Raw genomic sequence first — 22,852 nt, forward strand, 5'->3', positions numbered from 1 at the left:
AACAGCTCTGCCCCATTTGTTATTGAATATTGTTCTTCAGTTTAGACAGTACTGAAGCCAACGCTGTCACTCATCTCCCTCTTTCTGCCACTCAGTGGGCGGAACCACGGTGATGTCACGTGCATACCCTCTATAGTTCAGTTTCATGTGACGTATGCTGCGCTCGCACCTTGGAGGCAGAAGGCACGCCAAGTTCGTAGCAAAGCAGTGACTGCCAGTGTGAATAATGCTGTTGTCTTGCTGTGCCGTGGGTTGTCAGAATAGAAAGAACACAGAAAGATTTAATCTTCTATAGAATTCCTGCTGGCAAACATCCCTTCCACAAAAATCGACAAAAGTTATGGTTGCAGGCATTAAGACGCGAGAACTGGTCTGAGGAGGAAATTCAGAATGCTGGTCTGTGCAGTGCACACTTAATATCTGGTAAGTACTGGACAGACAATAAAAATGTCTAGCGCAACCTCTGCTCTCCATGTGTCTTTGGACCGTTATAGCTAACATATCGGCTCGTTCACGAGTTCCGGGGGAGAGCCTGGAAGTGTACGTGGCTGATGTGAGCCGGCTGGTAGCTGGTACTCGTGTTTTTGCCTTCGAGTTGCGAGTGCATCACTGTTGTTAGTAAACATTGAAACTCATTTATTATTATTATTATTATTATTATTATTATTATTATTATTATTATTATCACTAGTGGGTTGACCTATGGTTCTAGATGTGAGTTTTGATGCTGGGCAGAGCTGACTTTTGGTAAAAGATGTTAGTTTATATTTAGAAATACCAACATAAAAAATGTTTAGTAAGTAATACTTTAAAATTTAAATGACAATTAATATATTAAAATCAATATCTAGGGACTGAAGGAAGTGAATGCGTTGTTCGTTTTGAGCTTCTTTCCTGTCATACAGTGCGGCACTGCGCTTCCTGTCAACTGTCATGGCCAAAGCAACGGGATTATAAGGCTATTGTTTTCCAAAATCACTAATGTCTCCCAAAATATTGATCCTATCAACTTGCTGTTTTCTCTAGCCTCTTCCTTGACTGTAATTGTGTCGTTCCTGTTTTTAACTTCATTTCCCATCATGCAAGGCTGATGGGACGTGCAAGGCTGCTTCCTGTCCCTCCCCCTGGCAACTGCTTAGCAACTTGAATTAAATCAGTCCCTTCTGATATTAAAAGAGGGAATTTTAAAGGAAAAAAATTCTTCATGTGGTGATGGGACTCTTTGTGGACTGTTGGTACTAAATTGGCCAGTTCAAAACGTCTACATTTCTCAAAACTGTGCAGATTCACACAGACAGACGCTCTGAGACCTTCCATTATAATATAGACTATTTTCCACAAAATCAGAAAAATTATCCGACCCACCACAAGCGATATTTTTGTCTCTTTATGGGGTCTGGGTCTTCATCAGGGGGTACAGACCCTCCCAGTGCCCCCCCCGGTAATTTAAACTATACTTCTGGTCTGGACTGAGTCTCTAATTGGACGTTAGACGAGGACAGTCCCAGTGTTGGACGTCAAATGTCCAACTGTCTTCCATGTCTTCCACTGACATTAAACCCTGAGGCTGCAGTGTGTTCATCTGCTCTAAATGAGGACATGTTTGAATCATGACAAGTTTCACTCTGAAAAACTAATTTATTCATATTAAAAAAGTTCATATAAAAACATAATTTAACATTTTAAAATATTTCCGGTAAAAAAAAAAAATCCTCAAAGGAAACCTGAGGGAAGAACATTATTTACAAGTGCCTCTAACTCCAACAGCAGCATTTACACACGTTTATTAGATGTGAATGTTTTCTTCTCTTTATCGTCATTAACAGAAACAGTCTTTTCCATCACTGCTGGAGTTTGTGTCGTTTTACAAAGAAATTCTCTTTTCTTTGGATAGAAAAGTTTTCATCAACCTCTCATGTGATATAAAACTGTACTGAGCCAATCAGATTGGACTCTCAATACATGCTGATAAATCTGATCCAATCAGCTGGTAGATGAGGCCTTGGCCGGGCTTTACTCAGAATGAGTCTGTTTACATGACCATAAAAATCCACTAACTGGAAGTAATCCGATTACTGCTTTAATCAGGTGCGTTGCATCACCATGCACTTTAGAAATGCGATAATCAAAAAACCCTGCTTTACATATTTCAGTCCATTATTTGATTTCTTTCGGAGTACGTACGTACGTATGTTATGACATAAGACGTACACTTCCTGTTACTTTCAAACCATGCAGTCTTGTCTGGAACTTTCTAAAGGACAACTTTTGGAATGTGTCTCCATTCGTTGTAGCATAAAATTAGTTTCCTTTTCACTCCAGAAGTGAGTCTTCACTGACTTTTTGCTGCTACATGCCAGGTTTGTTTACCTTTTTTCCTTTGGCTCACATTGTCGCAGCGTAACTTCCGTTTATATAGATTTTTTTTTTTTTTTACAAACCAGATTAACCTGTATACATGCATGAAGACATCAGAGTATTGGGGAGAAATCCAGGTGTGTTAATCCGATTTCTCATAATCAGATTACTCCCGTCATTGGATAAAGACAATCAGATTATCCTGTTTACATGATCACCTGAATAATCTGAGAACTCCAGACATCGGATAATGATCGGAGTATTAGTGTGCATGTATACGGAGTCAGTGTCATCAGCAGCCGGTTCAGAACAGGATCAGTCACATGATCAACAAGTCAAAGTGACCTGAAGACATCTTCTCCCCTGGTAGATGTTCTGCTGATTCCTCAGTAGCGGCTGAAGAACAAACAGAAAACAGACACAAATATTAAATGGATGAACTGTTGTACTCTGTCGCAGACATTAGAACATCTTTATTATTATGAGGAGTGAAAACATGTTTTTGGTTCATTATCAAATGAGACAAATCAGGCGATAGTCACCACCACAGCTGAGGCAGATGGTCTCTGTGGGTTTGTCAAAAAAAGAGACTGATCTCATGAAATCACGTTGTATGTCACACCAGTTCTTATGGCATTTGGCGTGCTATATGTACGCATTTTTGTTCTTTGGCATGTTATTCAATGCCATTTGATCACATGTAAATTTACGCCAAGATCTCTGGTTCACATACCCCTAACCCTCAGTGCGTTTTATTTGACGCGGCGTGAACAAACATATGGAAACCTTATGATGCGTACAGATGACACACCAATTAAAAGTGGTGTGTATATTTATGCGACTCATGATATCAAGTTGCTGAGGAAGGACGAGTGGATCTTAACCCGATCGAGCATCAAGTCTAATCCCTCCCATTTCACAACCTAAAGGGCTTCAGGGATTGGCTGCGAATGTCTTGGTGCCACATCCCAAGGCTCACCTTCAGAGGTCTGGTGGAGTCCAGGCCTTGGGTCAGCGCTGTGAATGGAGAACCTACACGATATTTGGAAGGTGGTAACAATCTAATGTTCCAACATATGATCCAGTTGACCTGGAGACCACTTTTAGTAGACCCTAACCACCGTAGACCTGCCCTAGTAACTTTGACAACTACCACACTGTGATGGTGATGACTAGGTGAGAACATCTACAAACCTGCAATTCTTATTGGGCGTTTGGACTACTTACAAAAAGTGGTCTAAGGAACTACAACTGGACCTCAACCATTTAGCATCTATGGGGCCACTGTACTATTCCCACCTACCTAATATTGTGTAGGTCCCTTTTTTACCCACAAAAACAACTCTGACCCAGGTCCTGGACCCTGGTATCAGACACCAAGATGTTAGCAGTAGATCCTCTAGGTCCTGGAAGTTTCAAGGTGGTGGGAGGGATTGAACCTTCTTGTTCAGCACCTCCCACAGATGCTCAGTTGGGCTGAGATCTGCTTGTCCTTCCTTGGTCCACTTCTTGTCATGTACTGATCAGTACAGACCAGGAACACCCAACCAAACCCAACAAGTTCTAGAGATGCTCTGACCCAGTGATCGTCATCATAATCAGGCCCTTGTTGGAGTTGCTCATAATCATACGCTGCACATTTTAATACGGCCTCAGCCTCCAGAAACCAGAGGAACCAGGGAGAACTTGTGAGAGGTTGGAACTCAAGTTGAGATACATGAACCTGATTCAGATTGTGGACTCTGGTTGTACCTCAAATGACCATCATCTGGACACTCAGACCTAAAGACTTTGACAACATCACATTTCTCTGCCTGTGACTGACCTTCTGATCCTTAGTGCAGGTTTCTCAGCTTCTTCCTCAGCTCATTCATGTTCATGTTCTTTAAAACCCTCCTGGTCACCTCCACTGCTCCCGACTCCTCATACCTCTGCACCATCAGATCAACTACACGTGTTGTTGTTGCATTTTCCAGCAGCTTCTTTGTAATCGGTGGAATGTCACCCTGTTTTTCCTGATTAAGGAACCACTTGAATTCCTCAAATTCATCATCTCCCAGCTCTTGTAGAACATTGAGGAGCTGCCTCTTCGTCTTCCTCTAATAAAACAGAACAGTGTGAATGTGTTTATAAAACACCCTCAGGTTTAGAAGATCCACCACAAAACACCAGGTTTATTCTGCCGTTACTGCACCTTGTATTTTCCACCGATTTTTCTTCTTCTACACAGTTGTTGTCTCCATTGTCTCCTTCCAACCTGTGGAATACAACAGATCCCATTATTGTCCAGTTCCAGTGGCTGAACCAGGACTGTCATGAGACCAACATCAGGTTTTTCATTTTCTTTGACACTTGTCTGCTCATTAGAGTCTGAACTGGACCTTTAGTTTTATCACATTCAGCTTCTCTATCATTGATTACAAGCCTTTCCTGAATGCTTGACTCTGATTGGTCACTACATGTGTTTCCACAAATGTGTTTAATGCACATTTTTAAATTATTACCAGTGAATGTTTATGGAAAAGACAATTTACCAAAAAAAACTTTAAGAATTTGACATAATGCTTGCTCTTCCTGGTCTGACTGAATGTGATCGGTGATTGACGATAATTACAGTTGTCAATCATGTGTTTAACCTCAAAAGTCTGAGTCATAGGGATGAAACGGTACAGGTTATCCATGGTTCGGTACGTATTGTGGTTCTTCAGTCATGGTTCACGGTACGGTACAGTTCGGATGCAGAGGCCGACTGGAGCTGAAATATAACTGGGAGCTGATGGAGAGCCTTAAGGTTCATTTATGTTTACGTGATGTATGTAAATAGTTTTGTCCATTTCTAACGTCATGCGTCACTGCCTTCATACTTCGATGCGTCCTGACGTTGGAATGAGCCTTTCTCAATCAACCCACCGGAGGGCGCCAGTCTTAATTTCCATACTGGCCGAATACTACGAAGAAGAGTAAAGTTTTATGAGAAGAAGAAGAGAGTCAATAAAAACAAACATGGTGACGACAGAAGAGGAATTACTAATGTGGATACGAATGTTGATATTGAGAAGGGTAGTTTTCATAAAAATGTCGGTAGTTTTTCACTAAATCACTATAATAACGTATTGGCTCCAGTCCAGGGGTTGGCAACCTTTAACACTCAAAGAGCCATTTCGACCCGGTTTCCACGGAAAAGACAACACTGGGAGCCGCAAACGCTTTTTGACATCTGAAATGAAGATGTTAGCCTATATATACCGTAAATTCCGGACTATAAGCCGCTACTTTTTTCCCACACTTTAAACACTGCGGCTTATACGCCGACGCGGCTTATACAACGATTTTACCGGTACCACGGCTCGGTGCCGCGGCGCACCTCGGTGGTGCCGCAGTGCACCTCGGTGCCAACGCTAGGTGCTGTTGCACCGCCGTACCATGGCTCTGTACCAGGTGCTGTGGCACCGCGGTGGTGCCTCGGCTCGAGGTGCCGGTGGTGCCGCGGCACCGGTGGCACCCAGTTGTGGCACCGAGTGCCATGGCACGTGACACCAAGCAGTGGCACTGCGGTGCAACGGCACCCGGCACCGAGCCCTGGTACCGCGGTTCCACGGCACCTGGCACTGAGCCGTAGTACTGCAGTGCCACGGCACCTAGCGTTGGCCCCGAGGTGCCGTGGCACCTTGGTCGTGCCATGGCACCTGGCATCATTAAATGTTCTATTTTCTTCAGATATTTTTCTTTTCTTAGATTTCTCCATACTTGGCCTACCTGGGGTTGAAAGTCTCGATAAATGTATGGCATTTTGACGGGCTGTCGGAGAGTGTGACGCATATTTTGAGCGACGAAAAATAATACTATATATATATATATATATATATATATATATATATATATATATATATATAGATGTATACACACACACACACATATATATATAGATATATATAGATATATATATAATTTTATTTTAATATTTCGAGATCACAATAATCTTACAATTTACAACAACAATTAAACAAACGAACAAACACAAATAAAATACTTTGTTCAGATATTGTGCAGTTTTGGTGTCGCAGGGCATTCTGCGCATGCCGGCTGCCGGCTGACACGTCAAGTGCTGTCAAACGTCTCTGAAGAAGGCGAATGCTGATCACCGAAATTGCACAAGGTCTGAAGAAAGAAGTTAAAAACTTTGACTTAATAAGAAGACATGATACACGTTTTTGAGACAAATAACATACACTTCAATCGGACACTTATAATTTATTTTCCCAAGCCACGCAGAGCCGCAACATAAGGATGAAAGAGCCGCATGCGGCTCTGGAGCCGCGGGTTGCCGACCCCTGCTCCAGTCGAACTCTGGATCCAGCTCCAACCAATGAACGTAGAATTCTGTAAGTCAGTCATCTTGCAAAGCTCTAATATAAATGCGACTTGTCCGAAAAATTTCATTTGAAAATAACACGAGCCATACTGCGATACATGCCAAACTGCGAGGGGTGAACTGTTCGATACGACGTGTACCGCTGAACCCGTACTGAGTAACATGGCAGATTCTCTACAGTCTGAAAACAGAGTCCACAGAAGTGGTCAAAGTCATGTTTTCTCTCAGACACTTGAATGACAATCTGTTGAAAGGGAATGGTGGAATTTTTGATCAATACCGCCAAAAAAATATTCAAGCACAGCAGCTTTAAACCTGTTAAACCCTGGTCTGTTTGTTTCCAGGTGGAATTATTTCAATGGAACACAAAACAGTGAAAAACCCGGCAACTTTTAAAGCTTATAAAACCAAGTTATGATCAAAAAACATCAAAGGTAAGGTAATCAGGATGATGTACAAAGAACTGGTCATTGAACTGAAATAAATCCCAAGCTTTCACTAATGACCTGAACAGGCTCAGAAACATGATTAACAAAGTCAAACCCAACTGAAAGCAGCTTCTTCTTTGGTGGGACATCCTGCTGAGGCCTCTTAAATGCAGCAGGAGCTGAATGACAAACAGAAAGACACATTTTCTGAATTCAACTTCTTGATAAGTTTTCTTTAGATGAGTTTATAAATGCTAACACCAAAGACATGAAAAGCAGAGGCATCAGTAGGAAAGGACAAAAACTGATGTAAAAGATGTAGTAAGACAAAAAATAAAAGTTCAAATACCATTAAGATGAAAACAATGAAAACAGTGTAAATGAAGTTTTGGATGGTGACACATTTTGTCATTTTCGTCGGTGTTCATGACAACAGTGGAATGTGAAATGAAACCATCCAGATGTGACTGAAATGTGGAGTTTAACTAAAATATTACAATAACCACTTAAGAATTACAACCATTTTAACTATAGTCCCTCCACCTTGGTCAGATGATCCCCTGACAACACTCAGTTCTACCAAAGCACAGAGCCACCCACTCAACCCCCCAATCCCAGGTCTACTATCTTCATAACATCAAAGCCTGAGGGTCAATCAGCTGACCCAGACCCATTATTAATAAAACAGAGCTCATGGTTTTGGTTCTCCAGACACTGTTTCAGAAGGTTAGAACTTTCCCTCTTGAAATAAATGACTCCATCTGCCTCTCCTGGTCCAGGTCCAAGACCTGTTGTGTCTGACTCTGGACTCCATGCTCTCTTTCCAGTTCCACACCAAATCCTCCTACTTTCAAACACATCTCCAGACTCCAGCCGTAGCGTTCATAACCTCCGTTTGGACTTCTGTAATGTTGTCCTGTCTAGGGTCTGAGGATAGCCCTGGACAGACTCCAATATGTCCAAACCTCAGCCACCAGGGTCTTCATCTGAACCAGACCCTGGTAACACCCGTCCTGGAACATCCAGTTTTCAGACACTAACCTGCTTTCTATTTCTCACACTAGAAGTATGAAGTGTCTGCCTTTAGTGATAGAGCTCTCAGTGTTGCTGTTCCAACTCTGAATGCTTTCTCTACATGTATCTGCAGTGCTTCACCCCTGGATGTGTTTAAAAACTCATTAAACACCATTTGTTCACCATAGTCAACAACCTCCCTTACCTCTCCCTTTATTTAAGAAAAAATTCTGTCCATATGACCTTTGACAAAATATCTCTGAACACATAAACCACTGGGAACCTCTGCAAAGACTCAAACAAACTGGAGTTAGTGTTGGACTTTAAACTGTGGACATTAAAAAGCTTCACATAATAAAAGTAAAGTAAATTTTATTTATAGAGCACTTTTCACACACAGTCACAAAGTGCTTTATCAATTCAAATCAGAATCAAATTAGTGTACAGAGACCCAACAGAATCCTTCAGGAGCAAACACTTGTGATTGGTGACAGTGGCGAGGAAAAACTTCCCTTTAACAGCAGAAACCTCGAGCAGACCCAGACTCCTGAAGGATGGACGTCTGCCTTGACCAGTTGGGTTAAAGAGAGAGAGAGAGGGTAAAGGAGGAGAAAAGAGAGAGCGATAGAGATATAGAGAGACTGGGGGGGGGTGACACATGGAGTACGTTATGATGAATACATAGAGTGTAATCAGTCTGTGGTGGTCCTGGGTCAGGTGGGAGACTAAAAAGCCCTTTTGAACTGGAGGGTTTTGAGGTGTTTCTTAAAGTTCTCTCCAGAGTCCATGGACCGTAGGTGTAGAGGCAGGTCATTCCATAGACGTGGTGCCACAGCTTTAAAAGACCTGTCACCGCGTGTGCTAAAACAGGTGCGTGGAACCATCAGCAGGTGCTGTCCTGAAGACCTCAAGCTACGAGTTGAGCTGTAGGGCTGGATCAGGGAAGCAATGTATGCAGGGGCCTGGCCATGTAGGGCCCGGAAAGTTAGCACAAGAATTTTGAAATGAAGACGATATAGAACAGGGAGCCAGTGGAGAGATTTAAGGATGGGAGTGATGTGGGTTCTCCTGTTTGTGCGGGTCAGGAGCCTGGCAGCAGAGTTCTGGACAAACTGTAGACGGGCCAGCTCCTTCTTGTTTAAACATGTAAACAGGCTGTTGCAGTAGTCTAAGCGAGAAGACACAAAAGCGTAAACGATCATCTCGAGCTCATTTATGGACACCATAGATCTGAGTTTGGAGATGTTGCGTAGTTGGAAGAAACAGTTTTTGACTAGGTGTTTGGAGTAGAATTCTAAAGACATGTCCTGGTCGAAGATGACACCCAGATTCCTCAGTTTGGTCTTTACCGAGGAACTCAGGTCTCCAAGGTGATGTTTGATCCCTGGGATTGCACTGTCCGGGGCAATGATGAGGGTCTCAGTTTTGCTGGAGTTCAGCTGGTGGCTGTTATCATTTAGCCACTGCTTCAGCTCTGACAAGCAGTTGATTAAGGAACTCAGTTTGTGGGGCTCAGAGGAGTTAAAGGAGCAGTATATCTGGATGTCATCCGCGAATAGATGATAGGAGACATCACTATACTGTTGGATAATGTGGCCAAGTGGGAGGACATAGAGTAAGAATAGGACTGGTCCCAGGACAGAGCCTTGGGGCACACCACACAGTAGATCCGCTGAGTCAGATTGGAAGTTGTTTATTGACACAGTGAAGCTTCTGCCAGTCAGGTAAGAGGAGAACCAGTCTAGCACAGGACCTGACATCCCTACCAGGTCCCTCAGTCTCTCAATCATTATGGTATGGTCCACTGTGTCAAAGGCCGAGGAAAGATCTAGCAGGACCAAGACCGTGGATTTCCCGGAGTCAGCCGCCATCAGGATGTCACTAGACACTTTTAATAGTGCGGTTTCTGTTGAGTGGCATTGTCTAAACCCAGACTGAAAAGTGTCATAGATCTGGTGTGTCTCCAGAAAAGCTGTAAGTTGTTTAGACACTGCCTTCTCAAGGATTTTGGCCAATAGGGGGAGCTTTGAAATGGGCCTGTAGCTTTTGAAGTCTGTGGGGTCCAGTGTGGTTTTCTTTAGTTTAGGTTCTATGATGGCCTGTTTGAAGGAGCTGGGAAACAAACCAGTTGAGAGCGACAGATTAAAAAACTTTGTGACCCATGGTCCAATAGTGTCAAAGACACCGACAAGGAGCTTATGGGGGAGGATGTCTGCAGAGTTGGAGGAGGGTTTCGTTTTGGATAAAAGTGCTGAGATGTCCTCCAGTGTCACAGGGTCGAAAGAGGACCAGGTTTGCAGAGGGGGATCAGCTCGGGTCAGACAGCCAGAGGGTGGTGGGATATTGTGTTTAATATCCCTGATCTTGTCTGTGAAGAAGTTTAGGAAGTCATTGCTGTCAGCTTTACAGAGCACAGGGGCAGCAGGGACAGCAGGGGACACAATGGACTGGATTGTGTCAAAGATTACTCTGGGGTTTTTCTTGTTTGTGGCTATAAGTTTGTGGAAGTAGCTGGATCTTGCCTCCTTAATCATTTTATTTAATGAGGTTATGAGATCTTTCAGATGTAACCTGTGTACCTCCAACTGGGTTGCTTTCCAAAGACGCTCAGTTTTGCGACATGTTCTCCTTAACTTTAAAATGTTTTCATTTATCCAGGGACAAGACCACTTACGAGTGACATTGGTTTTCAAGGGAGCCACCTGGTCAAGAATAGAGCTGCAGTGTGTGGCAAAGCACTGGATAAACTCATCAACATCGGGACACTCATTAAGAAGACTAGGGTTAAACAGGGCACAGAAATCCTGGGCTGTGGACTCTGTAATGATCCTCCTCTTGGCCCTTCTAGGTGCAGGCTTGGGCTCAAGAGGCACACATAAGTCAAAAAACACACCACAATAGTCATTCAAGTGGACATCCTCAACACACACATTTGTGATGTGTAAGCCCAGTGAGAAAACCAGGTCCAGGGTATGGCCTTTCTTGTGGGTGGGGCCAGATACATGTTGTTTGAGGTTAAAAGTGTCAGTCATGGCTAAAAGTTCCATTGCTGGGCTGGATGAATTGTTGTCGATGTGCAGATTGAAATCCCCAAGAATTAAAACCTTCTCCAGTTTTATTATTGATGCTAGGAAATCACTGAAATCGCTTAAGAAGGCACCAGCAGGGCCAGGGGGACGGTAGATTAAGAAACAGTAGAACACACTGGACGAGCCAATCTTGATCATTTGTGACTCAAATGAGGGAAAGTCATCGGTGCTCATCCCTCTGTATATGTATTTGTCTTGGTGCACTACAGCAAGGCCACCGCCCCGGCGACAGGGGCGGGGCTGACCAACAGCAGAGCAGCCAGGAGGGCACAGTTCATTTAAATGAATGAACTCCCCATCCCTCTGCCACGTCTCCGTCAGGAATAATGCGTCCAAGTTCCTGTTAGTAAAAAGCTCATTTATGGAGAAGGATTTATTGGCAATGGAAAGTGCATTTAGTAACCCAAACCGACTAGGCGGTGGTGACGTCATGGTGTTCGTGTCCGCTGTGTGTAATGGGATTTGTCTCAACCACCTACGATGCCTTTTAGCAGAGTGAAACCCCATACGAGACCTGGATATGACAGGAATGGGGAAGAGCAAGGCAGAGGTGTAGGCTGCTGGAGATGGGGAAGGAGAAGAGGAATTCACTGAGGTGGTTAGTTGACAGGTGGACAGTGAGGGCCTGGGAGAGGAGGAGAGATCAGTTGGGGTGTTATTTATTCTCACTACAGATTTTACAGGAGACTGTGAACATGGTGATATTAGATGTGACCAGCAGGGGGAGCAGGTGACTGCAGCAGAAGAGGGAGGGCATAGTCACATAGGTGTGGGTGTGGTTTTAGTCAGGACCGCGTGTTGGATGTTTTGAGCCAAGACCCTGCTGCCTAGTCTAGAGGGGTGGACACCATCGGACTTGTAGAAGGAGGGGCGGTTCCAGAACAGATTAAAGTTCTCAATAAAACTGAAGCCGTTCAGAGCAGAGGCGGACTGGAGCCAGGTGTTCAGGCTGAGGAGTCGGCTGAAACGGCCCACACCACGGGCAAAGGAGGGGAGGGGCCTGGAAATGAAAACAGCCTTTCCGGATCCTTTAAGTTTATCAAAGAGGTTTTTAAAATGAACCTTTGTCACTTCGGACTGTTGAAGAGAAGTGTCATTGAAGCCCACGTGAACTATGACCCGGGTAACGGTGGAAGGCAGTGAGAGCAGCAGCTGAGGCAGTTCATGGAGGATGGAGGTGACAGTGGAACCAGGAAAACACCTGGTTATGGCGTTAAAGAAACGGACGTGACGGATGATGGAGTCCCCGAGGATAGCGGTGGTCGGAGGGAAAAGTGGTCGAGGAGACGATGTTGAGGGTGAGGGGTTCCTGGTCTCTCTAGGTGGACATTCCACGGGTGGGCCGTCGGAGTGACGGCGGACGGCCTCACGGAGAAGGCGGCGCCGGGAAGAAGAGCGGACCGAGGAGCAGGGACCCTTGTTCGACGGCTTCACAGGAGGACCGGCTTTAGGACCGTCGCCGGTAATCAGCTCGGTGGCAGCCACGGTGTCAGCAGGAGCCGGTTCCCGGACAGAGCCAGGTGGGATGGGGGGCACATCAGCCGTGGCGGGGGGGGCCGGAGCGTCCTCCACGGACAGGACGCAGAAGCGGTTTGATGTGCTGATGGTCGGCGGTGGTGAGTCTTTGCTGGTGTTCTTTTTGCGGCCACGAATCACCACTTCAGACCAGGGTGTAGAACACGGGGGGCGAGAACAGGCAGAGGAAGGATCCCATAACACCGTATCATCACAGGAGGCTTTGGGCTTCTCTGCGCTTTTCAGGAAAAGACTGGACAGTGTGGGAAGGCGGCTGGAGAAACCACAGAGCTGGGCATTTTTTTCCGCGAGTTCTGCGGAGAGGCGCAGTATTTCCTCTTTGAGGTCCGCGATAGTTTGGTAAGCCTTTACCAGGGTTTTGTTTGCTTGGACGAGAGGACTATCTCCGGCTGATGAGGATGACGCCATGGTGGAAACAGCGAGATACCGGGGCAGAGCGCGGGAAGTGGTGGGTGACAGTCAGAGGTAAGGATCCACTGACAATACTGACCTGCCCTGATGGAGGTTTGAGTCGATAGCCTCAAGTTAAAAAGACACGGTTAAGAGGTTGGGTTCAAGTGAGTAAGCGTTGAAAGGCAAGAAATAAGTAGTTAAAAGGCTGGATTTCTGAGAGTAGATCCGCCGGCGGTTTGACAGACGCCACGCATGCACATCAAGGGGAAAGGATGTGAATGGTCAAGATGGTGATGGTATATCAGTAGATGCTTAGTAATAAAAATAATAGTTTGTCTCGTCTGTCAAAACAAACATGCATAGTTTGAACAAAGTGGTTCGGCATATTTTGTGATTCTGTGAATAAAATTACTAGTGGATATGATGTATTTGGGTGGGTGGTGCACGGTTTGTGAGTTGTCAGGCTTCTTCTTGTGCACTCTTGTGGTTCACATGCTTACATTCTATTGTCAAGAAAATATTCAGGTCCTAGTATCTCACCAATAGTTTAGTCCCAGCTTTAATGTCAAAATAATACAGATCTGAGAAACGATAGCTCCTACACTGTTGATGTGTGATTCTGCAAGACAAAGTCTTACCAGGCAGGTTCATGTTATGATCCCAGACTCTGTGTTGTTTTGGTCTTTGACTGTTAAGAAACTTCTGTTGTTGTCGGTGGAAGCCGGATTTCAAACATTCATGTGATAATTTGGTCCAAAGTTCAGGTTCAAACATTTTTTCCTGCAAATGAGCAGTAGTTTCATCATCGTTATAGTAACCACAGTGAACTAAAGGTGTAGTTTAATCGACTCATTACAGTAGTAATGTAAAATTCTACTCACTTTACAGTGTATTTGCCTCGTCTTCATAACAGCAGTCACGCTGTACTTGTGTTCTGTGATGAGTTTGCATGCAGCAGGCACCCTGAGGTACATAGCTCTAGGCTCATATTTCTTCACCTTATGAACCATTAAAACAATAAACTATGAGTTATTAAAACAACAGGATGATGTCATGTGATCATGGTCTCAGATCTACACATGCTTAGAATGATTGACAATTGCAAATGAAGGCAGCAGGTTCATTACTTCATGTAAAATCAAGGATGTTGGAGCAGCTAAAAACTTACGAAAGCGTTTACGTCATCTACGTTGACGTTGATGGACAGGAGATTGCATTTTCTAGTGTGTTTTGGTGGTGTGAGGAACAGCAGAACTTGGCCACTAACTCGTCTGATGTATTTCGAAGTTCCTCTTCTACGCCTTGAACTGACGCCAAATGAAGACAAATGTGGGACATCGATGACCACATGAGTGTCTGTGATCTCCAGCGCATCAATGAAGCTCATTCCATGGTTAGTGATGTGGGCGATGGACAGCAGGTTTTCATAGAGCGGAGCTGTGAAAACATTATTACTCAGACACAAAAAGATACAAACTACATGAAACAAAACTAGTCAATTACAAAAAAATTCCACGAAAAAATTCCACAACTACATAAGAACTCGTGAAACTAATCAAAGCTCACCTGAAGTAAAATAAAGAGAAAGACTCAATAATTATTTCTACACTCGAAAAAATCTGTAGCTAAAAATACTGAAATGTTCACAGAACACAGTTAACAAAACCAAACTAACTTCCTTACCAGGTTCTATCTCACAGTGTGGGAAGTGGAGCTGACGAACAGCGTTATCTGGACACTCGATACTGAACAGCGGCCCTGCAGGGTGTCCTACTAGCTGACTCCAAGAGGTCCTCATCCCATTGGACAGTCCTGTACTGAAGGCCCGCCTCCTTATGCACGACAAACACCAATCCAGTCCGAGTACAATGGAATGAACCTGAACGGGGACACCTGAACCTGTAAAAAACCAACAAGTCATATTAACACACCAAGTATTAGACCTTCTGTGCACATGCTTCAGCTGTAGTTTAACATCCATTGGAAGTGAAGTGTATCTTCAGTTGGTCATGAACGCTGCTTTGTCTAAACATTGTCAAGGAGACCTGACTGCTGTGGTTAAGGCAAAGCTACATGAGATTCAAATACTGCTCAACATTAAACACTACTCACTTTAAGAAGAAAGACAAGCTCTACATCAGGGGTCACCAATCCTGGTCCTCAAGGGCTGGTATCCTGCATGTTTTAGATGTTTCCCTCTTCCAGCACACCTGACAGTCATTATCAGGCTTCTGCAGCGCTTGATGATAGGCTTATCATTTGAATCAGGTGTGTTGGAAGAGGGATACATCTAAAACATGCAGGATTCCGGCCCTCAAGGACCAGGATTGGTGACCCCTGCTCTACATGATGCACATCCTAAAGTTAAGAAGACTTCATTCATATGAGTCAAAACTCAAAGGCTGACAACAGGAAACCAAGTGGATAAAGGTAAAGAGACGGTGTTAACACTGTCTCAGGACCCACTTAGTGGTTCAGTGTGATCACAGTTGAACAGTGTGCCAAAGTAAACACCTCAAGGTCCTTCACAATGTCAACAACAGAGGCCACCAAAGGTGGAGAACTGCTTCATCAGTACTTGCACTTAAAGATGGTCCATCAGATTCTTCAAGATTACTGTTACAGGATGTATAGGTACTGCTCAACCATCAGGACCACACAGTGAAAACATACAGGGTTTTTAACAACAGCTCAAGTGTACTACACTCCTACCAAACAGGTAGGACTACAAGGCTCTCCAGGACCTCAGCTGTGCATTGTTATGCTACATTCCAGAGTGCTGGGAGATGGGAACTTTCCGACGTCCAACTCACGTAAAACGCATTGGAACACCTGTCCCAAGCTGGAGGTCCTTGTTGCAAAGTGGGGCCAGATTGAAATACCCTGACCTCACAGCAAACTACAACTTGACGTCCACACAACAATGGCGACGCACAATTTGCAAGTTTGCAATGAAAAAACAAACTTCACAATGTATAATTAGCTTATCCGTCATTTTGCTTCTTCCATCTCGTCTGCATATATGAGAACACTGTACTGCGACAGTCAAATGCATCTTCATTAACAAAGCAAATAGGAGCTTAGATCTGCAATCTCCATGTTTGTTGTTTATGTTCAACATTGATCACCTGGAATACTTTAAGGTGGGATGCAGTTAACTCCAAGTGAGACATATTCTACCTCCAAGCACTCTGGAATGCAGCATAAGACTAGATGTACAGCCACGACAGACCTTCAGAATCACACGAGCACAATATCAGTTTTAAAACACTCCAACCCTGTCATGTCTCTGCAGAAGTACAAGAGTCTTATAGGTCTCCCTGCTGGTCAAGCCCCACTCACAAGGGTCCTGGACCCCTCTTACTTATTCACCCTAGTTATACTGATCCAGCTGGGACCCTAGAAGGTCCAGAAGAGATCTGAGCTTAGCCCAGGTGGAAAACATCCCACAGCCCTGCCACACTCACTCAACAGTCTATGTCCATCACCAGTGTCTGTTCACCACAATGTGTCCACAAACCACTGAGCTGAAGAGGAATATGTACAAATGTTCTCATACGACTTGCTGCCTTTTTCAGAGAGTGCCCAATAGAAAGAGAGCAAAAGACGCCATCGAAATGATAGAGGAAAAAGATGACTTCCATGGAAGTTGAGGGGGTTCTACAGGATGCTCAGTACCCTGTTGGAAAATGTCACATGTCCTTCTTCAAACCAATGACAGAAGCATTCTTGCCAAGTCTGAGAAATAGAACAGACTGGTAAATGACAGGGCATCAATCAGGTCAATGTTCTCCTGCCCTAGACCACCCCTGGGTACCATTCCCTTCCTCCCAGTGTGATACTGCAGGTCTACAAAGATTAACAGGATCTGAGCAGTTGATGCCTCTAATGTTCGATAAAGGTGAATCCTGCTTGTGGATTTCAGTACAAAGACCCCAGCTCTGCCCTCACAGGACCACTACTGGTGAGCCTACGGGACTCAAATGACTACTGTCCCATCATGGCTATAATAATGTTGGTTTAAAGTATTTGTGGGTCCAAAACTCCCAGAGATTCAACTAATGACTGAATCCAGCTGCTGGTCCTGTGTAGACACAGTTCATAATCCTGCTGATGAAATGGGGCTGTAGACTGTAGAAGAGCTTGCGGGCCCTCTTTTTCTTTTTTCTTGCATGGATTGTTGTGAGTGGCCTTTGAAGTTCATCCATGGTGTTGAGCATTGAACTATCAAGAGCACTATAATGCCTGCATTTCCACTACATGGTATCAGCTGGACTCGACTCGACTCGGCCTTTTTGCGTTTCTATTACGAAAAAAGGACCTGGTACCTGGTACTAGTTTTTTGGTATCACCTCCGCTGAGGTTCCAGGACTGGGGAAAGATACTAAAACGGGACGGGTAAACACTGCAGGACCACTGATTGGTCAGAGAGTGTCTCTGTGACCCGCCGTTTTACAAAAAACAGAATGCGGAAGTTGACAGTAAAATAGCAGTAGGTTAATCCACATGATGTCAGCCTGCAAAACTACACCATGGTTTGTCGAGGAGTTCTAGACATAAAAATTCAGCCTGAGTTTGACGAGACAACACACAACAAGCGACTTATCAGCAACTCTGAGCAGACGACATGGGAAGTAACGCACTGCATCTCTATGACGTCCAGGTACTGTAAAGTCAGTAGTATCCTATCATGGAAACGATCTCCAGGAATAGGACCTGGTACCTGAGTCGAGTCGAGCTGAGCCGAGTCGAGCTGAGCCGAGTCGAGCTGAGCCGAGTCGAGCCCGGTTCCACGTAGTGGAAATGCGGCATTAGTCTACATTCTATGGGAGGAACATCAACTGCTCCACTCTGCTAAACACTACTCTCAATGGATCTTTAACCGAGGTCGCCCTGTAGGAACTTCATGAGAAGGCTGTTCAGGGTGACATACTGACAGTATGTGTATCCTGGAGGTAGAAGAGTTTGTGCTGGATAGTCTTCAGCATGACTGCAGAGTTGGACACTGAAGGAGGGATCATTCAGTTTGGGAGGCACCAGGAACTGGCCCCATACTTTTGGTAAAAGAATGTAATGCCAATGTCACTCCATGTGACCTGAGCAGGAGTATGCTGGGACCTTCAGGTTCTTGTGAGGTTCTATGTTTGAAGGGACTGTTGCAGATGGACATCTGTCAGTAACAAAGACGCAACACCTACCTGCTTACACCACTTAAAGACACCCGATATTTAACTGCAACAGCGACCATAATGCTGTATATGTTTTCAGAAGGACTGTGTCTCAGTCAGCAGACCAGGAACACCTGTGTCTATCTTCATTTGTTTCACATTTAGGAAAAAATCTGAACCCACCACACTGAGTGGAAATTGTTGACACAACTGATTTGGACACACTGGGATTTGAAACAGGACCCTTTGGATCCCCAGAGCAGATATCTTACTGATTCCCTCACTGTAGAAGCAAAGGTACCTTCAGACCTTCTCACAAATTCAGGTAATAACCTCACATGGGGCCAACTGGATTAAGTATTTAATGATGCAGATACTTGTGGGACACAACAAGAAGAAAAAGGATAGGAGAACAAGGCTTACACTGTCGGGGCCGACAGCAAGGGTACATCCCTGAAATCCCCCCAATCCTCTGCTCCCCCAACCATTTGGAAAAAACACACCACCTGGTGTCAAAATATGTTATCATATAAACTCAAAGTAGTGGCATGAAAAAAGATAATTGTTAGACAATCGATATGAACTCAATTTAAGTTGCACCGACCTGATAGAGGTAGAATAACAGTCAGAGAACCAGTTTTCTCCACAAAACTCCAGCTAATGAATGAAAATGACCCCATATGAACTCTGGACATTTGTAAGATGATCAATATGAACCAAATTTTATCTCAATCGCCTTATAATTGCACAATTTCTGCCCAAAGAAACTGATATTTGTGTGGGGGGGGGCTTATTTCAGGAAAATCTTCAGATTCAACTTTAGCCCTGATTTTCTGATGCTACAAGATGTTCTAAGCACTCCTGTGTAATTTTTTTTTTTTAATTTTCATCCAAACCCCCCCCCCCCACCCCGAAAATTACTTTTTCAACCCTATAAACACGGGGTTTTTGGCAACTTTCAAACCTTCTTCACTTTTGATAAAGTACAAGGTAACAATCTGCTCATGCTGGGCCCTTAAATGTTTTTTTGTGAGACATGTCATGTCTTCAGAGTGCTTTGCACTATAAAAGGTGTAGTGTCAAGGTCAAATTATAGGTCAAAGGTCACCCAAATGGTCCAAAATGCATATTTGATGGAATGAAGCTGTTCATGTGGGTTCTTCCAAATGTTGGGCTCAGGTTCTCTCCTCAGAACACATCTACTGACCACAAACAACTGACATTCAATCAGACACATTCAACACAACTATTTACTCAATGTATTCTCCATATAGACATGTCAAAAAGAACAAACGGTAGTTTCACATGACTTTGACATTTACATGAATGTGTCCTGTTGTGGGTGACACAGTGGTGCAGTGGTTAGCACTGGTGCCTCACAGACAGAAGGTCCTGGGTTCAATTCCAACACCAGTTGATGGGGGGTGGGACCTTTCTGTGTGGAGTTTACATGTTCTCCCCGTGTCTGTGTAGGTTCTCTCTGGGTGCGCCGTTTTCCTCCCATCCAAACACATGCTCTGATAGGTTAATGGGTTAATCTAAATCGCCCATAGGTGTGAATGTGACAGTGGTTATTTGTCCTGTATATGTTCAGTCTGTGATGGAACTGGCGAAATGTCCACGGTGTACCCTGCCTTCGCCCATAAGTAGCTGGGAGAGGCTCCGCCCCCGTGGACCCTAGTGAGGATAAAGCGGATTCAGAAAATGAATGAATGAATGAAGTGTTAGTGATTCCCTCCTAAATGTGTGCTAGTGTTTCCCGCCACACTAATGGCGGCAAATTCAAATGGAATGTACATGTTGCAATATTTTGTCTCTAATGTGGTTTTGAAAGGGCCAAAGGCCTTGGGGGATCCCACCGGGAAACCAGAGGGAAGAGAACTAAGGACAGATTTGTATAAATGTTGGAATGTTATGAATTTTTGAAAAAAAACTAGGCATTTTGGTGACCTTTAACCTCCAACATGACCTTGACATTAGATTTTTCACTGTACAAAGTATTCGTACGATACAATATGGCACTGACAAGATCATTAAATGGCCCATCATGAACATATTTATACATTGCACTGGACAAAAGAGCAGAGAAGCTGTGTGAAAGTTGTGATTTTCAGAGTTAAAGTAATTTTCAAGGTGGGGGGGGGGGGGGGGGGGGGTGGATGAAAATTAAAAAAAAAAAAAATTTATCACAGGAGTGCTTTAGAACATCTTGTAGCATTAGAAAATCAGGACTAATGTGGTATTTGATATTAAGCCCCCCCCCCCACTGATATTCTGAAATCAGTGAAATCAAATAGAGTTCTTACAGTAGGAGTCCCCTATGTTAGCTATCAAGGGAGAAGAAATCCAACCAAATCTATCCCAGTTATCATGTTCACATGAAAAATATCTGGCAGTGGCGGCGTTCAGGGTAACACCATTATATCCCTGAAACTCAATTTTGAGGATATAATAATACAAAGGAATATAAATGAGGATAATCAGTATTCGGTTTTAAGTAAGTAATTAAGTACACTGAACAAAAATATAAACGCACCACTTTTGTTTTTGCTCCCATTTTTCATGAGCTGAACTCAAAGATCTAAAACTTTTTCTATTTACACAAAAGGCCTATTTCTCTCAAATATTGTTCATAAATTTGTCTAAATCTGTGTTAGTGAGCACTTCTCCTTTGTCCTTTGCTGAGATAATCCATCCACCTCACAGGTGTGGCAGATCAAGATGCAGATTAGACAGCAGGATTATTGCACAGGTGTGACTTAGGCTGGCCACAATAAAAGGCCACTCTAAATGTGCACTGTTTACTGTATTGGGTGGTCCAGGGGGGTCAGAAAACCAGTCAGTATTTGGTGTGACCACCATTTTCCTCGCACAGTCTTCTTCATGAATTCTCTGAAACAGCTTTGGAGATGGTTTATGGTGGAGAAATGAACATTCAATTCACAGGCAAAAGCTCTGGTGGAGATTCCTGAAGTCAGCATGACCAGTGCATATTCCCTCAAAACTTGTGACATCTGTGGTATTGTGCTGTGTGATAAAACTGCACATTTTGGAGTGGCCTTTTATTGTGGCCAGCCTAAGGCCACACTGTGCAAAAAATCCTGCTGTCTAATCAGCATCTTGATATGCCACACCTGTGAGGTGGATGGATTATCTCAGCAAAGGAGAAGTGTTCACTAACACAAATTTAGACAGATTTGTGAACAATATTTGAGAGAAATAAACCTTGTGTGTACACAGAAAAAGTTTTAGATCTTTGAGTTCAGCTCATGAAAAATGGGAGCAAAAACAAAAGTGGTGCATTTATATTTTGTTCAGTGTAAATTTTATTTATAGAGCACTTTTCACAGACAGAGTCACAAAGTGCTTTATCAATTCAAATCAGAATCAAATCAAGTTTACAGAGACCCAACAGAATCCTCCAGGAGCAAATACTAGTGATTGGTGACAGTGGAAAGAAAAACTTCCTTTAACAGCAGAAACCTGGAGTAGACCCAGACTCCTGAAGGATGGATGACTGCCTCGGCCAGTTGGGGTAAAGAGAGAGAGTAAAGGAGGAGAAAAGAGAGAGTGATAGAAATATAGAGAGACTGTGGGGGGGGGGGGGGGGCACACATGGCGTACTTTATGATGAATACATAAGGTGTAATCAGTTTGTGGTGGCCCTGGGTCAGGTGGGAAACTAAAAAGCCTTTTTGAACTGGAGGGTTTTGAGGTGTTTTTTAAAGTTCTCTCCAGAGTCCATGGACCGTAGGTGCAGAGGCAGGTCATTCCACAGACGTGGTGCTACAGCTTTAACAGACCTGTCACCCCGTGTGCTAAAACAGGTGTGTGGAACCATCAGCAGCTGCTGTCCTGAAGACCTCAGGCTACGAGTCGAGCTGTAGGGCTGGATCAGGGAAGCAATGTATGCAGGGGCCTGGCCATGTAGGGCCCGGAAAGTTAGCACCAGAATTTTGAAATGAAAACGATGTAAAACAGGAGCCAGTGGAGAGATTTAAGAATGGGAGTGATGTGGGTTCTCCTGTTTCTGTTTTTTAAAATATTTGTTACCTGTACATAGTTGTTCCAGACTCTGCTGAATCTTCGGGTGTGAACTCCTAAAATTGACAAAGGTCTACATTAGTTCTTCAGCATTTAGGACTTGACTGACTCAGTTAGTTGGACATCTATTTCCATACCTCCCAGTCAGATGGTCCAGCCTGAGCCTCTGTGCAGACAAACTGCTGTTTCTCTGTACCATGAGGATTCATCTCATCATCTACATCCACACAGTCCTCTGTGACATCCTCACACACCCTCAGGTCTTTGTCTGATGTGGATGGACTTGGGGTGGACATGTCTGATATTGTTAGACCTGGGATGGACGGGGATGGACTTGGGGTGGATGGCTCTGATCTGGACATGTCTGACAGGGTCGGACTTGGGGTGGACATGTCTGATATTGTTAGACCTGGGGTGGAGGGGTCTGATGTGATCGGACCTGGAATGGAT

The 22,852-nt window shown here is 44.1% G+C and overlaps 2 protein-coding genes across 2 annotated transcripts in view; both read right to left on the reverse strand.

Moving 5' to 3' along the window:
* LOC115411292 (uncharacterized) overlaps positions 1 to 22,852 on the reverse strand; it is a 75,002-nt gene that overhangs the window by 29,641 nt on the left and 22,509 nt on the right. The window lies entirely within an intron of this gene.
* On the reverse strand, positions 1,625 to 22,744 carry LOC115411314 (uncharacterized). The gene is made up of 10 exons (XM_030123415.1): positions 22,540 to 22,744; positions 22,412 to 22,458; positions 14,874 to 15,089; positions 14,359 to 14,627; positions 14,072 to 14,188; positions 13,829 to 13,970; positions 7,279 to 7,337; positions 4,553 to 4,615; positions 4,184 to 4,457; positions 1,625 to 2,754 (listed from the first exon to the last, which is right to left on the reverse strand). Exons 1-9 carry the CDS (start codon positions 22,599 to 22,601, stop codon positions 4,194 to 4,196), a joined length of 1,239 nt encoding a protein of 412 aa, XP_029979275.1. The 5' UTR covers positions 22,602 to 22,744; the 3' UTR covers positions 1,625 to 2,754; positions 4,184 to 4,193.

This window comes from Sphaeramia orbicularis, chromosome 20, assembly GCF_902148855.1.
Source record: "Sphaeramia orbicularis chromosome 20, fSphaOr1.1, whole genome shotgun sequence".
In the NCBI taxonomy this organism is placed as follows: Eukaryota; Metazoa; Chordata; class Actinopteri; order Kurtiformes; family Apogonidae; genus Sphaeramia; species Sphaeramia orbicularis.